This window comes from Zeus faber (assembly GCF_960531495.2).
Source record: "Zeus faber genome assembly, chromosome: 12".
In the NCBI taxonomy this organism is placed as follows: domain Eukaryota; kingdom Metazoa; phylum Chordata; class Actinopteri; order Zeiformes; family Zeidae; genus Zeus; species Zeus faber.
Window position 1 is genome coordinate 19,382,272 of NC_137196.1, and position 23,009 is coordinate 19,405,280.

Consider the following 23,009-nt stretch of genomic DNA (forward strand, 5'->3'; position numbering starts at 1 on the left):
AGTGAAATAATATACGCTGTTATGTTTAAACTATTTGTTTTGGACTTTTTGGTTGGTTCATTCCAGATCTGTATAAACGCCATTGCTGTAACAACCCAATGCCCCCAAAGGTATTAATTAAGTGCAGCCTAAAAGAAAAAACCCAAGTGGTCAGTTTGCACCAATATCATGGAGTATGGAGGTCAACACCGGGGGGCACCACAGGCTCAGACCATAGAGTCGTGTTGCATATAGTTCAATCTCAGAAATTTGGGTGAGAGAATCGTTTGGGAAGTGGCCCAGGGTGAACAGAGTGTGTGTGTGTGTGTGTGTGTGTGTGTGTGTGTGTGTGTGTGTGTGTGTGTGTGTGTGTGTGTGTGTGTGCGTGCGTGCGTGCGTGCGTGTGTGTGTGTGTGTGTGTTACATCTGCAGATGCTCCACGGTAGGTTGACTGTACTGTATTCTGCGGCGCAGAATGAAACAAAGCCCCAAGCCCGGCGCTGCTCCGGACACCGCGGTGAAATTCTAAATTGAACTGAGGAAATGAGAATTCAGGAACAGGAACAGACGAAACGAGGGCTTGTAGATCTAATATGAGTGAATATTTAGCAACCGGATTGCTTATTTCTTGCTTCAAATTTGTTCACAAACAGATTTATTTGTGGACTGATGCGGTGAAGTCAGTGAAATTTTGCAGAGAAATACCCAAGCTCAAACGCCATTGGCTCACAGAACCCGTAACTTGTGCTCAAACCCCATTGGCTCACAGAACTAGGGTCTAGGGAGGGTGGCTCCTCCCCCTGAAACAGCCCGTTTTCAGACAGTGGATTATTATTACATGTTAGAATGGCTCGAATGCATAAACTAAGTGTTATTTTTCAGCATAAAACTCAAAAAACATGTTTTGGGGACCTCAGGCACCATATATGAGCTTGGTGAAAAGGAGCGTAATAGGTCCGCTTTAATTTAAAACATATTTTTTTCTATATTTTACTAATATATTTTTTTCTATTACATAAAAAAATATTTTCTGATTTTTGCTACATATTTTAGCAGTAGACCTCCTTTTTTTGCTAACCACTCTCATTTTGTATTTATTTTTTTAATTGAGGAAAATAAGTGCTTGCTACTCTGCGTACCTACTCATCTAAAGTCATCGAAATGTTGTCATGCATGAAAGCCGGGAACCTCCGACATTCCGCTTCTCTTTGTGATTTTTTTTTTTTCTATTCCTTAACTTTGCACCTTTTCCAATCCTCCAAAGGCAATAATCAAACGTGTGTGTGTGTGCGCGCGTGTGCGTGCGTGCGCCTTTGTCTTCCAGCGAGGGAATGAGAGGCCTATTTGTGAGCAGTAACAAATAATGTGCAAAAACATTTCATTTAATGCAACGACTCGGCGCAACACTTAAACGTCAGATTGTTTTCTGTTGCTTCATCTTTGGAGGGTTCAGAGTTGTTGTGGAAAGAGGAGAAACACCTGCTGCTCAGATTGCTCTCGCCTTTTGTGTTTTCGGGTTGTTTCTTTAGCGATTCTTCGTCCTCCCTCCCTCCCTCCCTCCCTCCCTCCCTCCCACCCGAGCGACAGCCACCGCATCTCCTGTCCGGTCATCCTTCTTTGCAGACGTCTGAAATCACCAACAAGCTCCAGCTGGACATGGGAGGCTCTGTAAAACGCTGACATGTTTATTGTAGTACCTGTCAGTGTTCTTACTAGTAACAGCTGTCCTGTAGATGTAGAGTAACACAAGTTTACCCTCCAGCTCTCACCAGAAAATAGAAATTTAAGTGATCTGTCGGCGGATTGTAAAGATTATAGTGTTTTTTTTGGGGGGGGGGGTTTGCCTTGTTTCTCTGACTTCACCCCCACTTTTACCCATAAACACTTGGGATCAGGTTCACAGCAAACTTCATGGCCCAAAAATGTAGCCGAGGACACATTCAAGTAGGAGGTGCTGGCAGGTAAAAGGAGCGATGTATAAATATAAAGCGTTTACTTTCTGTTTTCACGACTCACAAACACTCGAGGGTTGGAGGATGGAACGGGCGGCTGGAATTTGAAAACACAAACAGGGAGATTTCTGTCTCCATCAAAGTCACTTTAATCACTTTCCCCTTACTGCTAGTTTAAGTTGTTCAAACTGTATTTCGTGCATGGTTTCGGTTATATGCATAGTGTCTGTCTGAAAGTCACCGGAGGATCAATTGATATGAGATAAAAAAAAAAATCACATGGAAATAATTGATTGTTTTTCGTCATCAGCTGTTATACATGAGACATTCATTCCTTACAGGAGAAAATGAAGTTATGTGTTTTTTTTGTGCTCATCGGTCTTAGCAGGTCCATCAGTAAATGTGTGTAGTTCTCTCCGTCCCTGCTCTAGGGCAGTAGTTCTACAGACTATCAGAACTACTGAAAGGATGGAAACCCTGGTTTCATTCTGTCTTTGCTTACCTCTTGCAAATATATTTATACTGTATATAAAAAAAAAAAGCCTTTTAGCTTTAGGGTTATGAAGGATATGAAGAGTGAGACCTGAAAAAAGCCGGGTATGTTAATACACCGCTTTGGGTTTGGTAAAATGTGAACTGCGTCAGAATAGGCAAAATTCTATTCTATTCTATTGACAAAATAAAATATCACTATTTTGTGACAGATATCTCCATTGATAATTTTAGAATATGTTGGGGATGACTACTGGTGCTTTTATTAGATATTTACACGCAAGTAATATTTGAGAAACACTAATTATTATGTGGATAGAAGCAATTATTGTAAAAAAGAACCGTCTGAAGTTTAGAAAAGTGCATTACTTAATGCATTACATAATTTAACTATATCACAATATTTAAAGAGCTAAACTGCCAGACGATATCTAGTCTCGTATCACAATGTCAATATTGGATCAATATATCGTGCCGCTCTATGTCTAAATAAATACCTTTTCACAACTGTTGAAGGACATTTTTCTGTAACTGTTAAAACACAGTATGGTATCATTTACATGTGTTTCCCACCTGGTTCTATTCATCCACAAGAAAAATATTTAGTTAACAGATAAAGGACAGTAACTGTTTCAAGTTCCAGACAATTCACATTTGCTCATCACTTCAAACTACTGAAAAAATCTTCTTATACCAAGTGGAATGCATTCAGAGGGACCTTGTTAGATTCCAAGGCCTGATGGTAGAATACTGAATACTTAAATAATAATGTAGGCGGCAACTGAGAGGAACCATCTTGCTTTTCCTTGGGACTCCTCTGTTTAGCCAGAGCTGCGCAGTTACGGCCTGTAAGAAGGACTTACCAGCTTAACATACCGTAAATATGATTACCTAAAACTCGCACATAATTGCATTAGTGGACATATGATTAGCATCAAGTGGATACGTCTATCCAAGACTTATTACAGCACTTTGAGCATACATTTAGAGCATGTGTTGCCAAATCTCAAATATTTTTTAGCGTGAATAATAATTGCCTTTGTTTGTGCAGCACCTTCCATACACAGCATGCAACTCAAAGGGACTTATACAAATAAAAGGAAATCAAATTGTAATAATTAAAAGCAAACAAGCAACATGTATTTAATAAGAATAAAGACATTACACTCAGTTTCAGACCTTGGTAGTCTTAGTGCCATGATCTCCTAGTGAGTATGTTAATTGGGCCACAGACAATCATAGTCCCTTCATATCTATCTGAAATTACGCAATATAATATGTAGTACAAAAGTCTAAGAAAAAACTGCCACTTCCTTAACGAAGTCAACAATACCACTTTTCCAAAAAAAAAAAGAAAATCTATATTAAATATATTTTGGGATTAATTTTGTGAAATTGGTATGGTGCTAGCAAACAATACCTTTAAGGAACCACTGTTCTTCAAAAGCACCCTGCCGATTTTATTTGTTTTATTAATTATATGAAGACATTTTATTGTAACACTACGAATGGTTTTGCCAGGGTAGCTAGCTGTCATAACTTCCATACGGAAGATGTCTCATTTTGGAGACTGTTTAATTGTTAATGTGGCAGAAAAACAACGATATGAGATCCCTGGGCTTCTAAATAATTGAACGTTGCAGTGACAGAAACTCAGATTCCATCCAAGTGACAATCTCAGAGGGAAATGAGAAGATTCATTGCATCTTTACTGAGTAACAGCTCTGCATCAGCGTGACCTAAATGTGTATCTTTAATTGTTCAATTTGTCCTACTTGTTGACGACAAATTGTCATTTATTTTCGCTTCCTCTCACATGTTGCTGATATAAGGGCATATCCGGAAAGGGGACATCAGAGTTGAATCTCATTATAGTTATTAGACCGAGTAAGACCCTGCATTAAAACAGTGCAGACCAATCAAATTTCAAAAATGTGTTTGTGTAAAATGATGTACACAGATACCTATGAAATAGTTTAGGTTTATTCAGCAGTCAATATAGAATGTTAGATAAAACATTTTTGGCACAATTGCTCAACGATAACAAGCTGTCCTGTTTGTGCGTGGTCATCTAAATAAATATGCAAACCATAATTTATGCCTTGAATAAATACACATAATCCACAACAAAGATGCACTGCATCCACACCCTGCACTGCATCCCCACAAAACAAAGAAACATATATAATTTATTATACGTCAGGCAAACATTTGCAATGAGTTCAAACCAAACAAAAGATTGGTGACGTTGAAAATAATTTGAAAAATATTTGTCATAATTCATCTCAGCAGCTCATTTTCCTCTCAAACTCTGGTAGGCAAAACCTCCAGGAGGCATTTGACAAGGCTATACTGTAGGCTTTGCATCATGATCATTTTTGGGCTGTTACGGGTGGGCTCAAAGATGACCCCTGCTTGCAAGGTTTTGTCTCAGTAAACAAAACACGCCACTAGCCAGTTTCTACTTTCCACATTAGTTTCTGATTAGCCTACCCAAACCACAGACCATGTGAATTAAAACTCCACAGACTACTTTCTACTTTTTTTGAATTCATTGTCACCTGTAACCTAAAAAAATATGCAAAAAACTATGTTGGAAAATAAGTAAATGGTTGAATTAAGTGTACTTAATGGGCTTTGGCAATGTTTTTTTAAGAGGGAAATGACCCCCTCATGGATGTAAGGTTATCATGAAAGGAGAATGTTTGCTCATTATTAAAAGCTCTGAATGTTTTAAGAGTGAGAATTTTTAAATATCTCAAATACCCAGGACTGTGTAAGGAATATTGAAGATCACTTTCATTTTGGAATGAGTAAGAGGCAGAGGTGGACAATTCCAGGCTCGGAAAGTACAAACTTGCCGCGTCTTTGCGCTGGACCAGCTGATTTCACTTGTCAGTTGGACCTCTTGGTCGTTCGTAATTAGCAAATCCGCATGGTTGACTCAAAATCTCGGAGTGGAATTTTACGTCCTGAACCCGGATGTTCCACCTCAGTAACTACGGTAATGAGTGCTAGAGCTTGTTTGAAGCAGGGTTGATTGTCTTTTGTAGTGTAATCATATCAATATCAAAGTGTCAATTTATCAAAGTGTCAATTTGTCAGAGTGTCCTGCACTGATACACGCAGTCCAGAGGGAACATTGATCTTTGAATGCTTTTAGGGTATGGCTTATGCAAAGATTTGTGTATCTCAATGACGATGATGATCAGTTGCATGCCCATGCATCGAAAAAGTGGAGCAAACTGCACCACTTGTGCGAAAACACCACTACTCACCTCTACTTGCATAATCTGCCTGTTCTACTCAGCAGGCACAAATCACAACCATCCTGCTGCCGAATTGTTGTTACACTACAATTCACAGTGTTACTACATAGTTAGAAAAGAGAAGATAACATCTTTGATTTGGGTATATAGAGTCATTTGTTGTTTCCTGATAACATGTTCGTCACAAACGCAGTCCACATCATCTGTGTGGTTCCCAGCTTGGGGCAATTTCAGAGTCCTGCTGAGGGAATGTCTTCCTGTTTTAAAAAAAGAAAAAAAAAAAGGCATCATCCGTCAGGGTGCCACAAATATTTTTCAGCCCTTTTTCTCCTTGATTTTATATTCCATAGCTGCCCGCTTTTTCCCTTTGACAGTATCCTTGTTCAACTCTTAATATCGTGACCGCGGCTCGTCCATTGCAGCGGCATCATACACAGCCACAGGCCTGTGCCGACACGTCCTGTATCGTGTGGTACTTGCTGCTGTTGTCCAGGAAGGACATGTCCTCGTATGCAATTGGTCGGCAGCAGGGGCCGTTGTTCACCTTGTCCTTGCGGCCCTTCTTGCTGAAGCCCGTCCGCCGCATGTGCTCCAGGGTGATGTCGTAATTCCGCCGGTGGCCGGCGCATTTGCCGCTGCAGTATTGGAAGAGCAGCGTCTCATCGCTTTCGTAGCCCAGGCCGAGTTCGCTCACGGTCAGCTGCAGCTCCTGTAAAGAGCAGGGCTTGGGCCGCCGTGCTCTCTTGGTCCTTCGTGCTTGGCTCCTGTCTGCATGCTGGCTCCGCCGCTGCTTTCGGTCTAGCAAGGTACCGACGACCTGCTGCAGCTCACCCTCCGTGAAGCTCTGGAACAGCTTGGAGACTAATGGACAACAAGATGAATCAGTTAGCTTCATGCAATGGCGAAAGTAATCACTGAGTATATATTATTTCTACGATAAGGTGCATATAATGCATATATGAATGTACACATCTTTAAGCTTTAACAGATGCAAACCCTAATCTCTTTCTTGGTCTGTATTTAGGGTCAGGAATGTCTCACTAGCAGGGCAAAGAGAGCTCTCCATAATGTTCCACGGAGACAATAAAAATGTCAGATGCAGATTAAGGTGATGCTTTTAGGCCACATTCAACTGTATAAGTGAGACCTTTTATTTACAAAGAGGAATGAGTCACTTGAAGGGTTTAGTGTTTCTTATCTCCTTCTACACATAACCCATGAACCTGAAGGTGTTAAGTGACTGCGGGTGACTGCGAGGCATGAAGATCTTCTCTTTAAACAACAGAGCTGAGGCAATCCCTTCACACACCATCTCATCTCACACCAAGTGAAAGGTAGAGAGAAAAAAAATTAATCGATTATGTAAGTATATCTTACACTCAGAGAAGAAAGAGTTCCCTCTATCTGCTGACCGGGCTCTCCGATTGACGTTGACACCTGGCATTTGGGATGACGATAATGATGATGATGATGATGATGAGTGGTACGGCAGTGCTGTGGTCGTGGATGGTGTTTCTGTTAGCGGTGGCAATCTCAATGACGATGATGATTTGTTTGTATATTTGTTCCTGAGTTTGAATTGTCCGACGGTGGCCATGTTTCTAGTGAGGAGGACGGACAGTGCTGCACCACAGACCATGAAGGCAAAAGTAGCACCTTTCCATAACTTCATCTTAGAACGTGGAGGAGCATTGAAACTCTGTTGGGAGAGAAATGTCAGGACTATTACTTTTCATTCTTAAAACATTCTACCTATAACACCAGTTTAAATACATCTGTTTCAAGTATAAAAAAAACAAGTTTTCAGAGAATGTCCAAAACATTGAGCAATACCTGAATTGCATCCGCTTGCGTGTTCCTACATCTTGATAACCTTCTGTTGAAACTCACTTTCAATAACAGGTTTGCTTCATGTTAACGCCAGTTTACATTTCGTAATGCCACATGAAGGCTGCTGTCAGCTGATTTTCAATCTAGCTGGGTTTTTCAGCAGCTAAAAACGACAAACACTGTTGACAACCAAGAATGCTGCGAGTGGTGTGAGTCACACTGCTGCAGTTGCAGAAAGGCATAGAACTGTCTTTGTTATTTAATTTAAATTCAAGCATCCTGGATCCTGGTGAAAACGAGAGGATAACATCAAATGTACATTTGCATTAATTACCTTGTTAGTCTTTGTTGCTGAAAAACAAACTATTCACGTTACCTGTTTTACGTCTCAAAACAGCAACATATCTTTGAAAAGGAAGAACTTCCGCATGAATCCATCAGAAATCCACTGAACCGCACCTATTTGCTGTGTTAGACGAGAGGGCCTCAAACTCAGCGAGTGTGTGTATTTGTGCGCGTGTTTATTTTAGAGCTTTCAGAATGTGCTCCTCTACTGTGGGTGATAAAGTCAGTTCAGAGGAACTACACCAAATGTTTGTCTTTGTTTTCATGCCACAGGTATTTAAGAGGTATTCGCAAGCTTGCTATTTGGTATTTTTCATATCACAAAAGGCAGTTAAAACATTTCCCCAGACCCGGAAATGGTGCCCTGGCTAATAGCAAATCCAGACCAGCCTCCCAAAGTATTTTGCCAGACTGGAGTATACTGTTCGTGTAATAGCTTCTGTGTGTTTGGCTTGCTGAGGATAGGACAACATTTCATCATGGTGATGGATAGAAACGCCTAACCGGTCCAACAATTTCATGTTTGATTGTCATTTTATAACACAGGTATGCCTTGGCAAGAAACGCATTAATACAAATGTATGTATACACAAATGATTGACGAAAGGGAGGATCATTTAATGTGAAACCCTTGAGCTTATAACCTAGTGGATGCTGAGGCAGTATTAAATTAAACGGGGGAGTGCGGCAGAAAGTTATTTGTTGTGAGTGTACTTTGATGTTTGTTCCTTATTGTTAGATTTAATTGCAGGACACTATGGATAGCTTTCAAATGTGGAAACTCTCACTCTGTTTGTCTTGGCCCGACACCAACTTCTGTCACTAAAGATATTAGTTCTCTAGAACTGAATATAGTACGCCTCAAATAAAACAAAAAATGGTTATGATAAACGGCAAAGGGTGAGATCATTGCTTTCTTATGCAATTAAAGGTCCGTTTGGGAAAATTACTCAGTATCAGCGTTCAGCAGACTTCGATCCATCACTGTCTGTGGCTTGTTAGTTCTGTGGCTCATCTTGATAAAACAATCAGACCAATAACACTGTGCAGCCCTCAAATCCTTAAATCATTGATTGCAGAGACTGGATGAAGATGCGGTCATCCCATGTTGAAGTCATGTCCCTGAAGACCGTTTGATGGCCATAATTGCTCCACTCACACCCACCTGCATTCAATTGGAGTCCATAAAAGTGCCAAGGACCGTCCTGCCACTTACCCTGATTCTCATGGGCGATTAATCAACGTAGACATTTAACCTCTATTACTGGTCCACAGACATAAATATACAGAAGTTGGCAGCGTGGCGATGGCGACAAAAAAAAAAAAATGGAGAAATGGCTTTAACATAGTGGTGCGCTTCCTCGAAGAAACAGGTGTTGCTGTAGTCAAGAAGAGAAAACAGTAGTACCAACATGGAGCACACAGCGGAACTGCCCCGAGGACCTCACCAGAGGGAAAAACCATTACAAAAATAAGGACGTAAAAAAATACCAAAGGAGTCAGAGAAACAACTGAGGTGTTTCCTGCAAAGCCACAGAATGTCTGGCCCTTTACAAACCCCACTAACCAGATTGCTGATGTGTCCGTGCATGCTCCTGTGTGGAGATTATTGGCTAAAGCGTGGACCCTAAAACAAACTGAGAAATTCAGCTACACTAAAGGCAGAAACTGTAGGGTTTCAATGCCACAATGATAACCTCGGCACTCATGGAAGCCCCTGTAACGGTTTCTTGTTCATACAGAGCATGGGAGTAGCTGTAAGGTACATAACATAAAAAATAAATACCTTAAGATATTGGGGTAATGTCACAAAGACAATGATGCCAACAGAACTAAGATATCTAGCATACAGTATATGTTCCTTGGAAATATGATTATTCAAGTGCATGCATGATGGAAGGCTCGTCTGAGGACGACGTAGAGAGAGAGAGATGCAGGCATGTTCCAGAGTCCTGGCATTATCGAAATGACGCTATGGAATTGATGTTTTCAAATAAATGGGTGTTACAAATAAATGGGTCTGCCAGTGTGCTACAGAGCTAGTGGTAATGTAATTGCAAGAGCGCGGTGCTAATTATGCCCTCCTCTTCCTAGCCAGAAGAAGACACTCAAAAGAATGTCATGTTGTACCGAATATGAATATGTGATCTGTGAAACTGAGGATAAGGGCCGTCTGTGGTTAACAATGTTTTGCATATAGCCGGGAGACAGGGGCTGGTCCTTTACATTGGGCTCTGTCTGGCATGACATGATCACAGTAAGTGGACATCACAAAGGCGTGGATGAAGAGGGGCTTTGTACTGGGGAAACAGATCTGCCATACCAACTTTTGTCTCCTTTAATATTGTAGCACTGGGGACTTGACACTGCTCAGATACAGCCTGTTCTTTCAATCTATGTCTCTATGTCTCTATGCTCTGAGTGACACATACACTATGCATGCCAAGTTCCACTTCCCCAAAATTGACATCGGACACTTTGATAACAGTTCCGAAGTCCAGACACCCACTTCACACACGTGTACACACACACTCTCCACCAGCAGCACCATCACTTAATACTACATAATCCACCTTACATAATATTGTAGCTCCTCAGTTACAACAAATGTCCATAGCTGTATCCATCATTTCTGCATTATCTGCCCTCCACCATGAAAAATGAGGCCTTCACCGAGATATTTAGCTGTGCATTCTAGCTAACTCAGACCACGTGACCAGTTTTTCCCTGAGCTACTGTGAACACACACACTGTAAAATAGCTGGACTCAAAAGATAACAGCGGAGCAAAGCAAACAGCGGGAAAGGCACCTACTGTCTTGAACCTCCTGGCTGCAGTGAAAGAAGGTGTTCGACAAAGTCCTACAGAGGCCTTGTCTTGTCTTTTCCCTCTTAAGTGAGCATCAAGGAGGCCTAGGGACAGCTAGAGAGTGCTTTGGGAGGTAATAGGGACATATTCCAAAGATCAGGCCAGGATTAGCACTAATGCCTGCCGGCTTTATCTGTCATCACGTGGGGTAACACCTGGCTGCAGTGCTGGTGGTAGAGTCCAGGCCTGGTTGTATGTGTTAATCCGTCAGACACCTCTTACTTGGGGGTTAGTCCAGCAGGTCCCGCAGCGGAGAGCGCCAGCAGGCCGCCACTAAATCTACTAAGGCCTTTAATCAGAATAATTGAGAAGAAAAGTGATGACCTTGATAAGTACGATTTATTTGTTTTAGCGCTCAAAGGGAACCAAAAGCACGCACAATCAAGTGGATGTTCTGAGCCTGGATTGGAAGCTCCAAATCCATCCTAGTTCTAATTCTTAAAAGGGCTTAGGACAGGCGGCACTGTAAATTAGATGGGCTGCCACATTACGTGGCTTGTGCTTTCCCATTAAGCAACTCGAAAAAAAGTTAAGCAAGGCAGAAAGATACAGAAAGGGGCCAAGATGTATATGAGCAGGAAATACCCGATGACAACAACGATAACAGTTCTATCTTTTTGTACCACAGTAAAAGCCTTCATGAACCATATTACTAACCACGTAATACATTTAATGAGTTAGAAGTTTAGTGTGTTCTTCGTCTTCGCTCAAACAAACAGAACTTAAAATGTATATATTTTTGACTAACTCAATGGATTTGAACAGATGAATCCAGTGCCACCAAAAGCCATGCCTGACATATTAAGGGACACGTTTCTAAACCTCTCATTCTCACGGCGGCTGTAATGAGATGTGAACGCATGACAAGGGAAGGCGCATTTTTAGACGCGGCTTTGGCATCAGGCTCCAATTTGTCTGGGCCTTTCTATTATGTATTCAAGGTACAGTTCCAGGTTCTGTTGTGACATTTTGTTTTAAATAGCACTTCGGAATGACAAAGCAAGGTTACCTAAAGGCACGGCGCGGCAACATCACACAAACTCATCCTTCATCAACCACACGGCCTGGAATAAGTGATGATGTCTACTCGCTGTAAATGTGTCTACAACCTGCTACACCGACTGCTAATCTGTCTATGCCAGATCCCCTGTTAACAAAACACGATTGCTTAAAGCCATGTTAAACATGCAGATGTTGAGGTTACTATAGGTTGACGGCCAACTGGCACATGCTGAATGCAGCATTCAAATGCGACCGACTCGAGCAAGCTCTAGCAAGCAGAAAGATTTGGAAGTTGTTGACATTTTACGTCAATATTAACATTGCCATACATTCAAACGTCTGAGAGGGGGATTTTTCCTGTGCATTTCATAAATGTTTTTGTGACACTGGCACATAAAGCTGAAGACGACAAACTATTTGTAGTACTGTAGGAGTTGATTGTGAACAGCTTGTGGGAAAGATAATGTGAGTTGTAAAGCGCAAGTGAATGCAGCGGCTTAGCCTTTATCTCAGACAGAATGGAGCTGCACGCAGCATAATCACCACTAATTATTTTATATGATATGGATTTAATGGCATTACAGCCAGTGAAATGCCCACAGTGATAATGACCTCATTTACTACTGGGATCAATACTTTAGTAAGTGGACACAACTTTGTCCTTATTGAGCCTTGTTATTGCAAAACTGCAAAACTGCAAATGTAATTTTTACACCAACTACAACAATAATGGTGTAGCTGGATTTTGGGACTCTTGGAATCTCCCAAATCCAGATCCGTACGTTTTTTCGCCGCCTGTCCAAGCAATTGGAGGGTGTTTACCAATGTTTATGAGGGACACTCCGCCAAGGCCTGAGCACCGACTGGAAAACAACATAATGGCATGTATCTTGTAGCTACTGGCAACCACGATTGAAACATTCCACCACAGGACCCTATGGACTACTGACATGCACAGGCGACAAAGAGACACTTGTTGATACAGATAATCCAAAGTGTGTTTTCTGCCACTCAGGCACTTGGTGAAGCATCACCCAACGCCTTCCCGCCATAAGCTGCCGGCTTATACTAACAAAAGAAGATGCAGTGTCCTTACCGTTCGGCCGGCTAATCCAGACTTAGCTGCGTGGTGTCGTCTTCAGCTGACCTCCACAGGCAAGTGCCGGCTGGGTAAATCCATCATCACAGCCAAGGGACAAGGAGTGAAGGAATCCTGCTTGTTTCCTCTAAAAAACCATCAGAGCTCTCTGTGCTCCTCCAAGAGTAAACTGAGGTGCGCTGGTGACTTATGGTGTCCTTATCCCTTTATCATAGTGGCACCTTCATGCGAGTACCTTATGTTGCAATAGTGAAAACCCACATAGTTCTCAAGACGAGTATAAGCTTGATGACACAGGGCTTGATCCATTGAAGGAGGAGGGTTGGGTGTTTAGAACAGCCACTGCCTTAGCATGTGGATCACTTCGCACCATGTTTATCCATCCCAAACATTCGCTTTTTTTCTTTTTTGTTTCTCAATCGACGAATACAACCTAAAAAGAAAAAAAAAAACACAAGGCTTAGGAACGGTGTCACGCGAAAAAAAAACCCCAAATCTTACAGCCGCCTTAAAGCGTATTCCCTCAGCCCTTAAAGTCATTTCCGTACATTCTAGATCACAACAATATGGACTACAGACTCATAAATCAGAAGCCATGTGGACCTTACTCCTTGCACCGCAGTAGGTCTTCTCCTCAGCTCAGTGCGGGCTCCAAGAAGGGCTGCACTGAGGGCTGGAAGGGACGGGTCAGGGTTAGGAGGAAGACCGCTGTTACGCCAAATGGAGCACTGAGCTTCCCTGATGCCTCTGCCTACCCCCAACCGTTGCTCCTCCTCCTCCTCCTCATTCTCCTTCTCTGTAGTTATGCTTGTGGGTCGATTCGGATTCCTCCTGACATGATAATCTCCCTGGCTCTAGCTCAGGGAGCACTAAAGGATGCTTTGGCCTGAGAGAGGGCTTACGTTCACCTTCTGCTACAGGGGAGTCTGCCTTCTTAATGGCCTCCGCCGGGCAGATCAGTGGGCGTGGCGAGGATGGTCCTCACTCACTGATGGAACATAAAAACATTCCTGGGGTTTGTGAATTTGCTATATTTCATCAGAAATAACACAACACTGATCCTGGTTGAGGTGATATATTGTGGCGGAGTTATTTCATGATGATTCAATCTGGAGTTGGCACGGGATGAAAAACGTGGATGTTGTTAATGTGGAGAGTCTCACATTCACATCTCCTCCAATACAAACTACTATTTTAGCCGGAGCCTTGAGCTATAAATGAGGAGCAGATGGTGGGGGCTTTGAAAGGCACCCTACTCTCCCAAACTCCAATCTAAATAAATACCATCATTTGTGGATACAATTCATCAGGTGTGCCGTGTTGGTTATGGAAAAACAAAAGGCCAAATAATTTACACAACAGCACAAAGTAATTTGTGTCAGGGTGAAAAGATGAAACGTTCAAGACGTTCAAAGCTGAGGAGGTGTCGTTTAGCGCCACAGACAAACAGACAAAGTTAAATGGACTCATAAGGAAGCCGTTGAACTCCCCAAAATGTGTCGCTGTAAATGTTCTTCTGGTTATCTTTTCACACTTGTTTATCAAAATGTTGAAATCTGAACTCAGCGTTAAAGCAGGAAGAATGTTTTCGCGAACAGCTTCCTCATTCTATTGCCATGACTAATTAAATATTTTTCTTTAAAGTGGCAATCCTCAAAACTGGATGACACTACAATTTCCAGAATTTCATTCCTAACTGCAATGTTTTTTTTTTTTTTTTTTAAGATTTCATCTTCGCTTTAAGACGGTCGCCTTTTCCCGAAAGTTTGCCTTCTTCATATCAATTGACTTGTTTTTTGTTTTATTTCTTCATCACTTGGTATATAACATGTCTTCATCAGAGGGTTCATTTTGGTGAATGTTCCTCCGTATCGATAGTCTGTGGATCACTACTAGCTACGCTGCTTCATCAAATTCACCGCGTCTGCCTTTCACCCCTCACGCGCAGCCGATCGCCGCATTCTTGCCGGAAAAGGCGCGATGCACTCCGCCACCGGCGGTGGAAACAGCGCGTAGCGGAGCATATGCAGCACAGATATATTAAATGGGCTGTATCTTATAAAGTGCGAGCTAAATAAAAGCAGGTACATATCCGTTATGGGATGTTTCAGCCAAATAATGTCACGTATTACTATCATCAAAGTATCGCAGGATATTTGACAAGCCTCTCAAAAGCCACCTGCCAGCGAGGCGGGGATGGTGAGGCTGCTCATTTTTTTAAAAGCTTTTTCTGAAACATTCTTTAGCGATAGTGTGACGGCCTTGACACGGAAAGCCTCGCTGTTCCACATCGTTGGGATATACCTCTATCAGGAGGAGAATTCTCGGAAAGTTGCACTTCTTAGGCGGGCGGGCGGGGGGCCTGCAGGTGCCTTTTGGCTGAAACAAACAAATGGGGGGAGCGCGGAGTGGGGGACCATGTGTTAATTCTCCCCACTAGCCTTTTAGCGTAAACACCCGCAATTATTGGATAGGTGATACTTTCTAAACAAATAACGACTTCCCGTTTGTAGAACAAATCAAGCTTTTCTGGCCTTGGAAGGAAAATATCTGCACGGAAACATTCACAGACGCCAGGCCAAATGGTTGCTGCATTTTATATATCGTTCACAGATGTCTAAAGTATATTTTTTTCCACAAAACAGCCGTCTTGGTAATAAGAGCACAACAGCTGTTAACTGCTTTGGTTCAGATATTCTCATTCATTATATATACATATGCAGTATATTCACTACTATATATATATATATATATATATTCTTCTGTGTGTGTGTGTGTGTGTGTGTATTTCCAATTTGAAAAAATGTCAGCATCATATACACAGAGGCTTGAATCTTTTCCAATGGCATTGGGAGAGTGAATAAACAGATTTTGTTTGGGTTCAGGGTAGATTTTAAGGAAGCCCTTAATCAGTTATGCTATAAACACACCATTCCACTTGAAGTGTCATTAGAAGAACTGGGAATAAGGCAGAAAATGTGGCTACGACACCCGTTTTGCACAAGATGTGGTTTGATGATTGGACAAGTAACCTTCGGCCAAATGTCATCTCAATGAGTGGAAAACGACTTCTAAAAGAGCCAGAACTCTAAACAGGCCTTTTAAAACGATGCAGAGGGACATTTGAGCCTTTTTTTTTTTTTTTTTTTTTTTTTCCAAGCAACTTTCGAAGAAACTGCGGCTTTCTCAGTGAAGTGGAATCAAGACAAATCCACCTTGGCCAAAGTACAAATATCCAGTGCAATTTGCAAATTTTACATGGCTGGTTGGGGCCCAGGAATGGAGAGACTGTTGGTGGTTTCACTGGTGTGATCCGCGGTATTTGTTAAGTGTTTGGCAAGGTAAAGGCTACATCAAAACCTGTTTTTCTACAACTACTTTAGCGTAAAATTGTTAATACAATATTTATATTTCACAAACCATAGCAGGCCCAGTGAGTTAACAGGTAACACTATAAGCACGCAGCCAAATGCTGCCCCCCTCTGTCAGCGAGGTCAAAATGCACCTAAAGTGTCACCTGGTTCTAACATCCCAAACCAACATTCATTTCAAATGACAGTCTTTTGGGGGATCGATGGTAGCTATTGATGCCTTGTCAGTGCACACACAGTACGACAGTGTCCATTGGGACCAAATGTGCTAGTTCTACTCCTGCTGCATCCTCCACCACACAGGTGGCTTGTTGTTACTGGCTGCCAATCCACTCCCCTTCACCCAGGGATGCCCAGAAAGAGGCCGGGTGCTGTCCTGGTCCTCCATCGGCCGCAGGGGGTGAGTAGTAGATGATCAGCCCTGCTTGGATCTCTTCTGCAATGCTATGTCGTTGGTACCAAATAAGAAACTTGGATAAGTGTTAAGTAGTTATCTGGCTCTCACTGCAGGCGTTTCATTGCGATTTTCATTGGGTGGAGCACTGCTGGGCAGCTCAGAGGTGCCACTTGCGCACCCTTTGCACCAGGCTTGCACTCTTCTGCCCTCCAGGCCACCGCCGCACACCAAACTCCATCACTGCACACAGACGAGTGAGTGGTACCTACACTAGCGCTGCAGATCCAGAAGAACCTCCTTGCCAGGAAGCAGAAACCAGTCTGAATCGACGTTGTCATAAGTGGCGACGAGTTTCGGAAGATTTTATCCGGCGACTGGGGTCGCTTCAGGCCCTGTACTGCCGTGGCTCCTCTTGCCGGCTCCCCAAATAGGTTCCATGCGAGCAGCAGCTTGGTGGTGGGTGGCGCACAGCAGCCACTTGGGGATTGGCGCCCTTCCCTGTTCACCCTCCACGAGCTGTGAGTCACACGCAAGTCTCTGCTCAGCTCCCTGATCTGGAACGAGCAGCAGAACTGCAGCTCCGCAGTGGAAGCTTTCTGTTTTCATTCAAACACATACAAACAGAATGGAAAAAAAATAAATATATATATATATATATATATATATATAAATGATGTGCCAAAAATAAACTTGTGTAGATTGTACAAAATGAGGTTACACAAATCAACATCATGTATCTTAAATCTGACACCTTCATTAGTGACAATGAGTTGATAGACTTTGTGTAAGAAATCATACTGGAAATGTAAAACAAAAAACAATACAAAAAGTAAAAAATAAAATACATAAAAACAATTTTGTAGTTTGGGTACCCCTGGCATAGCAAACACATTGGGGGCACATTGGAGATTTCCAAACTGGTGAATTCAAAGTAATTTCCTCATCATTTCGAAGGCGGTGAGGAGCTCGTCCTCTGCCAGGTGGAGCTCCAGCCGGGATGTAATCGTCCAGCATAGAAAATGGGATTCATTGCGGTCTCTGCCAAAAACAAATAAACTTATTTTGGCACTGAAATATCCTCCAAAGCCAGAAGTGCAATTTAATCTTGGCCATTCTGACCACCGGGAACTCTCTGTTGCACAGGGTGGTCGACTCCCTGCTACCAGGAAGACACCATCACGTCAGCTGCTCCTGAGGTGGTTAAATCAAGAATTTCTATGATGCCGCTTTATCATTATCATACAAACATTAATCATCATACGAAAGACGTTCACCAAGTAATTATCAGATATAACTGTCTGTGCATGTATAAATGTTTGTGTTGCTGATGTTCATGCCCAGAGCCTACGTGAAATACGGCCATCTAAATTACCATGGAAAACAACACTAACGGCTTAATTAACATCTGAGTGCACAATAAAACTGAAAAGTTAAATGGACGAGTGGAATTATGGCCTCATTAAACTAATGTTTGATAAAAGTTTAAAAACCATATTGGACCTCTAATAGTAATAGGTTAACGAGAGCCAGCATCAGCCATGAGTTACTGTCCTCATCCCGCAGTCCACATGATCAGGTGTCGCACGCACGCGCACACACACACACACACACACACACACACACACCATTCTCTAAAATCTTGGCAGGCCTTTTCCAAATCCACAACCCATTACGTGTTTACGTGAGGCATTCCTTGCAGTTACGATTCCTCTCCATGAGTCTTGTGTCCCCACTCTCCATGGTTCAACCCCAAATGTGAAATCACCCTCACCTCCCGGGTCCAAATATTTATTTTCCAAACCCATGCCGATGTTCTGCCATGTCTACAATCATCCTCGTGTTGGCCATTTTCTGTCTTTAATTAGTTATGGCTGCAAGACCAAGTGGGGATGGGGACCAGGCTCCGATCCAGATCCAGAAACACAACGGTGGATGGTCTGCTATATACACACACACACGCACACACACGCTTTTTACTAAAGAAACAACCTCCGTAACCATCAGAATATTTAGAGTACACAAAAAAATTCCAGATCTGGGGAAGCATAATTACACAAGAATGAGGACAAATGTGAGGTCATTTGAATGGCAACGCTCCCATTCAATAATAAGGTGCGTGAGGCACAGCGGAGAAAAATAAAAGTTAATTACGTTTATAAACCCAGTTTCCTGGTTAACGGGGAAAAAAAAAAAAGCAAGTAATTAATACGACAAAGCAGAGCTCACTTCCGCGGCCATCTTGCCCCGCGCAGAGAAACAAATCTATTATATAAATGTCTGTATATCAATTATTAATCTCACTGTCATCTACTTTAGAAGTGTCTATTTCCCGCCATGCTGGATTGATAGAATTATATAATTGATATTTCCCTGGCATCATTTACCTTGTAACGATTCTCAAAAGGTTTTATTTGGTTGCAATTTGAATATCACAGGTTTTCAACCATAGTTTTTGTTTTTTTTCTCCCAAGGACTTTTCAATCTCTTCAGCACAAAAGGGGCTATTTCAAGGTATTCCTGCGCTTGCATTTCTGAGGACTTAATTCAAGGACCTGGTAAGAAACCAAACATCACAGGGCTCTTACAAAAACCCAATTATTCAACTTTATTAACATTGATGAGTTTGTTTTTTTTCAGTGACAGTTTTATATTCCAGTTCTTTATCAACAAATAGAAAACAGACTGTGTATACAACAGGTTGAACCCCTACAGCACTAAGCATTCACAATTGTAAAAATGAACGTTTTTTTTTTTTTGTGTAACTCTAATATTTTTTGTTTATTTAACCACCAGCGTGTTGGGATCCCCCTCCCCCCTCACTTGAGGCCATGGATTGGACTCCTCCCTCCACCACATGCCCTTGTAGATACAATATGTGCAGGGATGCAAACACATGTGCGGCAAAAAAAGAGAGCGCTACCCCAAGTCGCCGTACACGCCTAGTGTTTCCCCGCAGCTCTGAAATATACTTGTGGTGGTAGCCGACGGGGGCACGGGCGGGCACACCAATTACAGTTTTCTGAGAACCCGTGAACGCAGCATCACCTCCCGCTTCGGAGCGCTTTCAACCGGAGAGCCGTGTCCGCGTCTTCTAATGCGATACCGGTCAAATGGGGCCACCAGTTAAGCGGCGGCGGATGGCGGCGGCGGCGGCGTCACCCACGTGATGTAGGGGAAAAAAAAAAAAAGCCCCAGTCACCGAAAAGCGAACTGTTTGCATCCCTGTATGTGCTTCAGTGGTGAGATAATGGGGGACTCGTTTTTTTTTGTTGGTGGTGTTTTTTGGGGGGGCGGGGAGGGGGGTCCCCTCGCTGAGGTGGACAGCCAGCCTCGAAGTGACTGATGAGAGAACGGTAGATACAACAGTGTTTTCCATTAATACACACTCCGGTTAAGCAGGCGCTCTGCCACTGAGTCGGCAGACAGAGCGAATCCTTTTTTAACAATATACTTTGAAGCTGTGTGTGTGTGTGTGTGTGTGTGTGTGTGTGTGTATATATATATATATATATATATATGCATGTGTGTATATGTATGTGTGTGTGTGTGTATATATATATATATATGTATATATATATATATATATATATATATATATGTATAATTGTACATATAATCAATCATAATTATATATATATATTTATAGTTCTATTTCTGTATAAAATGGTAGCAGGTTGGAGTCCACGGGCGGAGTCTCTCGCGCTGCTAGGAATGGTTGGTTCTGTACACGTGCCAGGGTTCATGGCTGCTACTCCTCGGCCCTTCGCCAAAACCGTCCCCGCCGCTTGGACCACAAGGAGGATTGAAGGGTTGTTTTAAGGGCAACAGAGATTTACGAATACCCCCTGGGTATAAAAGTCTGTTTTGTACTCATAACTTCTCCTGTATGGAGCGTGAAGGCCTCAATGCCATAGGCGTCTGTTTGGAAAAAAATATATATAATAATAATAAAACACACACAAAGTAAAACGATGTGCTTTCCAGTTCTGTACACTGCTGATTTAGCCTCTTGTTAACTGATTCACGTTGTTTAATTTAAGCTATGCCCGGTGAAATCAGTTTAGATTTTGTTTTTCACTTAAAGAAAGAGAAGGAAACAGCAGCGGAAAAGGCTCTTTAAAGTGAAGCGCCGCTCTGCCCAAAAACACGAAAATCAAACAATGTACATGAAGAGAGAACGTCATGAGAACAAATCAAATGTGACAACAGCCCAGAGAACAGCGCTCTCTCCTGTATTAGTATCCAGGAACACGTTCAAAATACGTGTCCTGTGTGCTAGAGCAACCTAGAAAATAAAAAGACAGAAATAAAAAGATTTTTCAAAACTTTATGAAAATAATGTAGGCTCTCAAGCCGGCCCTTTAAGACAAAAGAAACGACAAAATAATGTTAAAATGATTAAAAACAACAAACAGGATGAGCTAAATGTATAGTATGTCAAAATGATATTTTTTTTTTTTGTTTTTTGTTTTTTTTAATAGTACAGATAATAAAATTAATGTAAAAAAAAAAGAATCATCTCTTAGTGCTACCAGTAGCCTTTGACAATCTGCGGGGTTATGGTGTCCGGCGGCAGCAGTAGCGCGAGCCGGCGTTTTGGGTCAAAGTGTTGTTGTCGGGTTTGTTTTTTTTTCCATTGTTGTTTTCGTTGTGTTTTTTTTTTTTTTTTTGTCCTTTTTTGCGTTTGTTTCTCAAAACAGAATCTCTGCGTGGTGAATCCAAAATGGATCTCTGTGATCGGCCGAGCGCGACGTCTGCAAGCGAGAGAACCCCACCCCCCCCCTCATCTCTGGCAGTGAACGGTGGGGCAAGTCGGAGAGGATGGAAGGGGTCAAAGGTCGGGTCGGGGAGGGGTCCGAGACGGGATGCATGGGCGCCCGGGGCGGAGGCGGCGGAGGAGTGGTTACGTTGCATAGTGGTCGAAGCTCCCCAGGTACTCCAGCGCCGCCCGGTAGCACAGCTGGTACTGGTCCTGGAAGGAGGAGAGGCAGAGGAGCTCAGGCCACGCCCACACGTACGAAAATGACTCCTGTCCACATCAACGGTATTTTAGACATTCTCTCGATCCGCACTTCGACCAAAAAAATAAAATAAAAAAAGGTTTCAAGGCCAGTAGGGGACGATGGCATCATCAAACTTAACCAGAACATTGTGAGCGTGCGGCGTACCGAGCGTCTTCCTACCACTCGCACGCGGCGCCGCGGGGACGCCGCTCCCGAAGTTGGAGCGACGTCAAAACTTTTAATGGAGACGCTCGCACGGCTCCGTTTGACGTTCTCCACCCTGGAAGGCGTTTTTTTTTTTTTTTGTTTTGTTTTTTGTCTCCCAATCCCCCCAAAACGCGGAGAAAACACGTCTTCCGAAATATCTGTAAACGCGCGGACGGGGCCCGAGTGAGACGGGCGGTGTTTTTCCCTTTGATGTTCCCCCGTGCGACCACAACCCCTCACCCGCCTAATGAGGAGGTCGGAGAGGTTTACCAGAGCACGCACTTTGATTTCACATCCCGGTTGCGTTCACCCAGGACGCTCACGGATAAACACCGTCGTTTGAATATATAACGATGCGGACGTGAGGCGGGGGGGGGGGGGGAGGAATTGTAAATAATTGGGGGTGTTTGTTTGAGTCTGTCGATCACAGAGAAGGAGACGTGTAGATGGACTTTTAAGTACTGTTCCATCATCGCTCGGATCAGCAAACGCTGGCAAAACAACCCCGCCCATCTGGAACTCCCGGGCGCGCGCGCGCACACACACACACACACACACACAGCCAAGCGGCAAAGATTGATCCGGGGGGTCCGTAACCATGGAAACAGATGCTTGCGCACGTAAGGAAGGGAATGGCCATCCATCTCATTTTCTTTACCTCTGTCTGCACCATGGCGGGCCGCTGGGTGCGCAGCGTCTTCACCGTCTGGAACAGGTCGACCACGCCCTCGTATCTCATCCTCTCCAGCACGATGCTCAGCGTGATGAAGACGCCCGTCCGGCCCACGCCGGCGCTGGGCGACACAGAGCAACGGGAGTTACACGCCGTAGCGACTGGCGAGACGTGGATGTTTCTGAACCACGTTGTTTGGAATATATTACTTTTAATCAGATATCATTTTTTAAATCACAACGTTTGATCCACACGATCCTCACCCAAGCTTTAAGAATAAAAAATATTTGATGATTCTTTTTAAAAAAAAAAAATTTGAAATTAAGGTTCGGTTTAAATGCGAATCCACATCCAGCAACGTCCAGACATCATGTTAACACATTCAATTATAAAAAAACAATAAAACCATCCTCCCACGTTATTTTTGTTAAAGTCCGGGTGGGATTCTACCTCTAAAACCAACCCCATAATGCTAAGAACCTCACAGGCAAACATAAAACTCTTTCTATGCGAGAGAGTCAT

General features: G+C 42.8%; 2 protein-coding genes across 4 annotated transcripts in view; both read right to left on the reverse strand.

The window, feature by feature from the left end:
• Positions 1-6,119: 6,119 nt before the first annotated feature.
• LOC307238061 (uncharacterized protein) lies at positions 6,120-7,388 on the reverse strand (the record flags this gene model as incomplete). Its single annotated transcript, XM_080010908.1, has 2 exons — positions 7,070-7,388; positions 6,120-6,553 (listed from the first exon to the last, which is right to left on the reverse strand). The coding sequence occupies exons 1-2, from the start codon at positions 7,362-7,364 to the stop codon at positions 6,120-6,122; spliced, it is 729 nt and encodes a 242-aa protein (XP_079867034.1). The 5' UTR covers positions 7,365-7,388.
• An 11,837-nt stretch (positions 7,389-19,225) lies between these two features.
• The window catches only part of LOC307238227 (receptor-type tyrosine-protein phosphatase F), a 199,450-nt gene continuing 195,666 nt past the window's right edge, over positions 19,226-23,009 (reverse strand). For all 3 annotated transcript variants that reach the window (XM_080011136.1, XM_080011134.1, XM_080011135.1), the window contains 2 exons: positions 22,473-22,608; positions 19,226-21,576 (listed from right to left, as the gene is read on the reverse strand). In XM_080011136.1, coding sequence (XP_079867262.1) covers positions 21,508-21,576; positions 22,473-22,608 — 205 coding nt within the window. In that variant the 3' untranslated portion in view covers positions 19,226-21,507. The remainder of the gene's footprint in view (positions 21,577-22,472; positions 22,609-23,009) is intronic.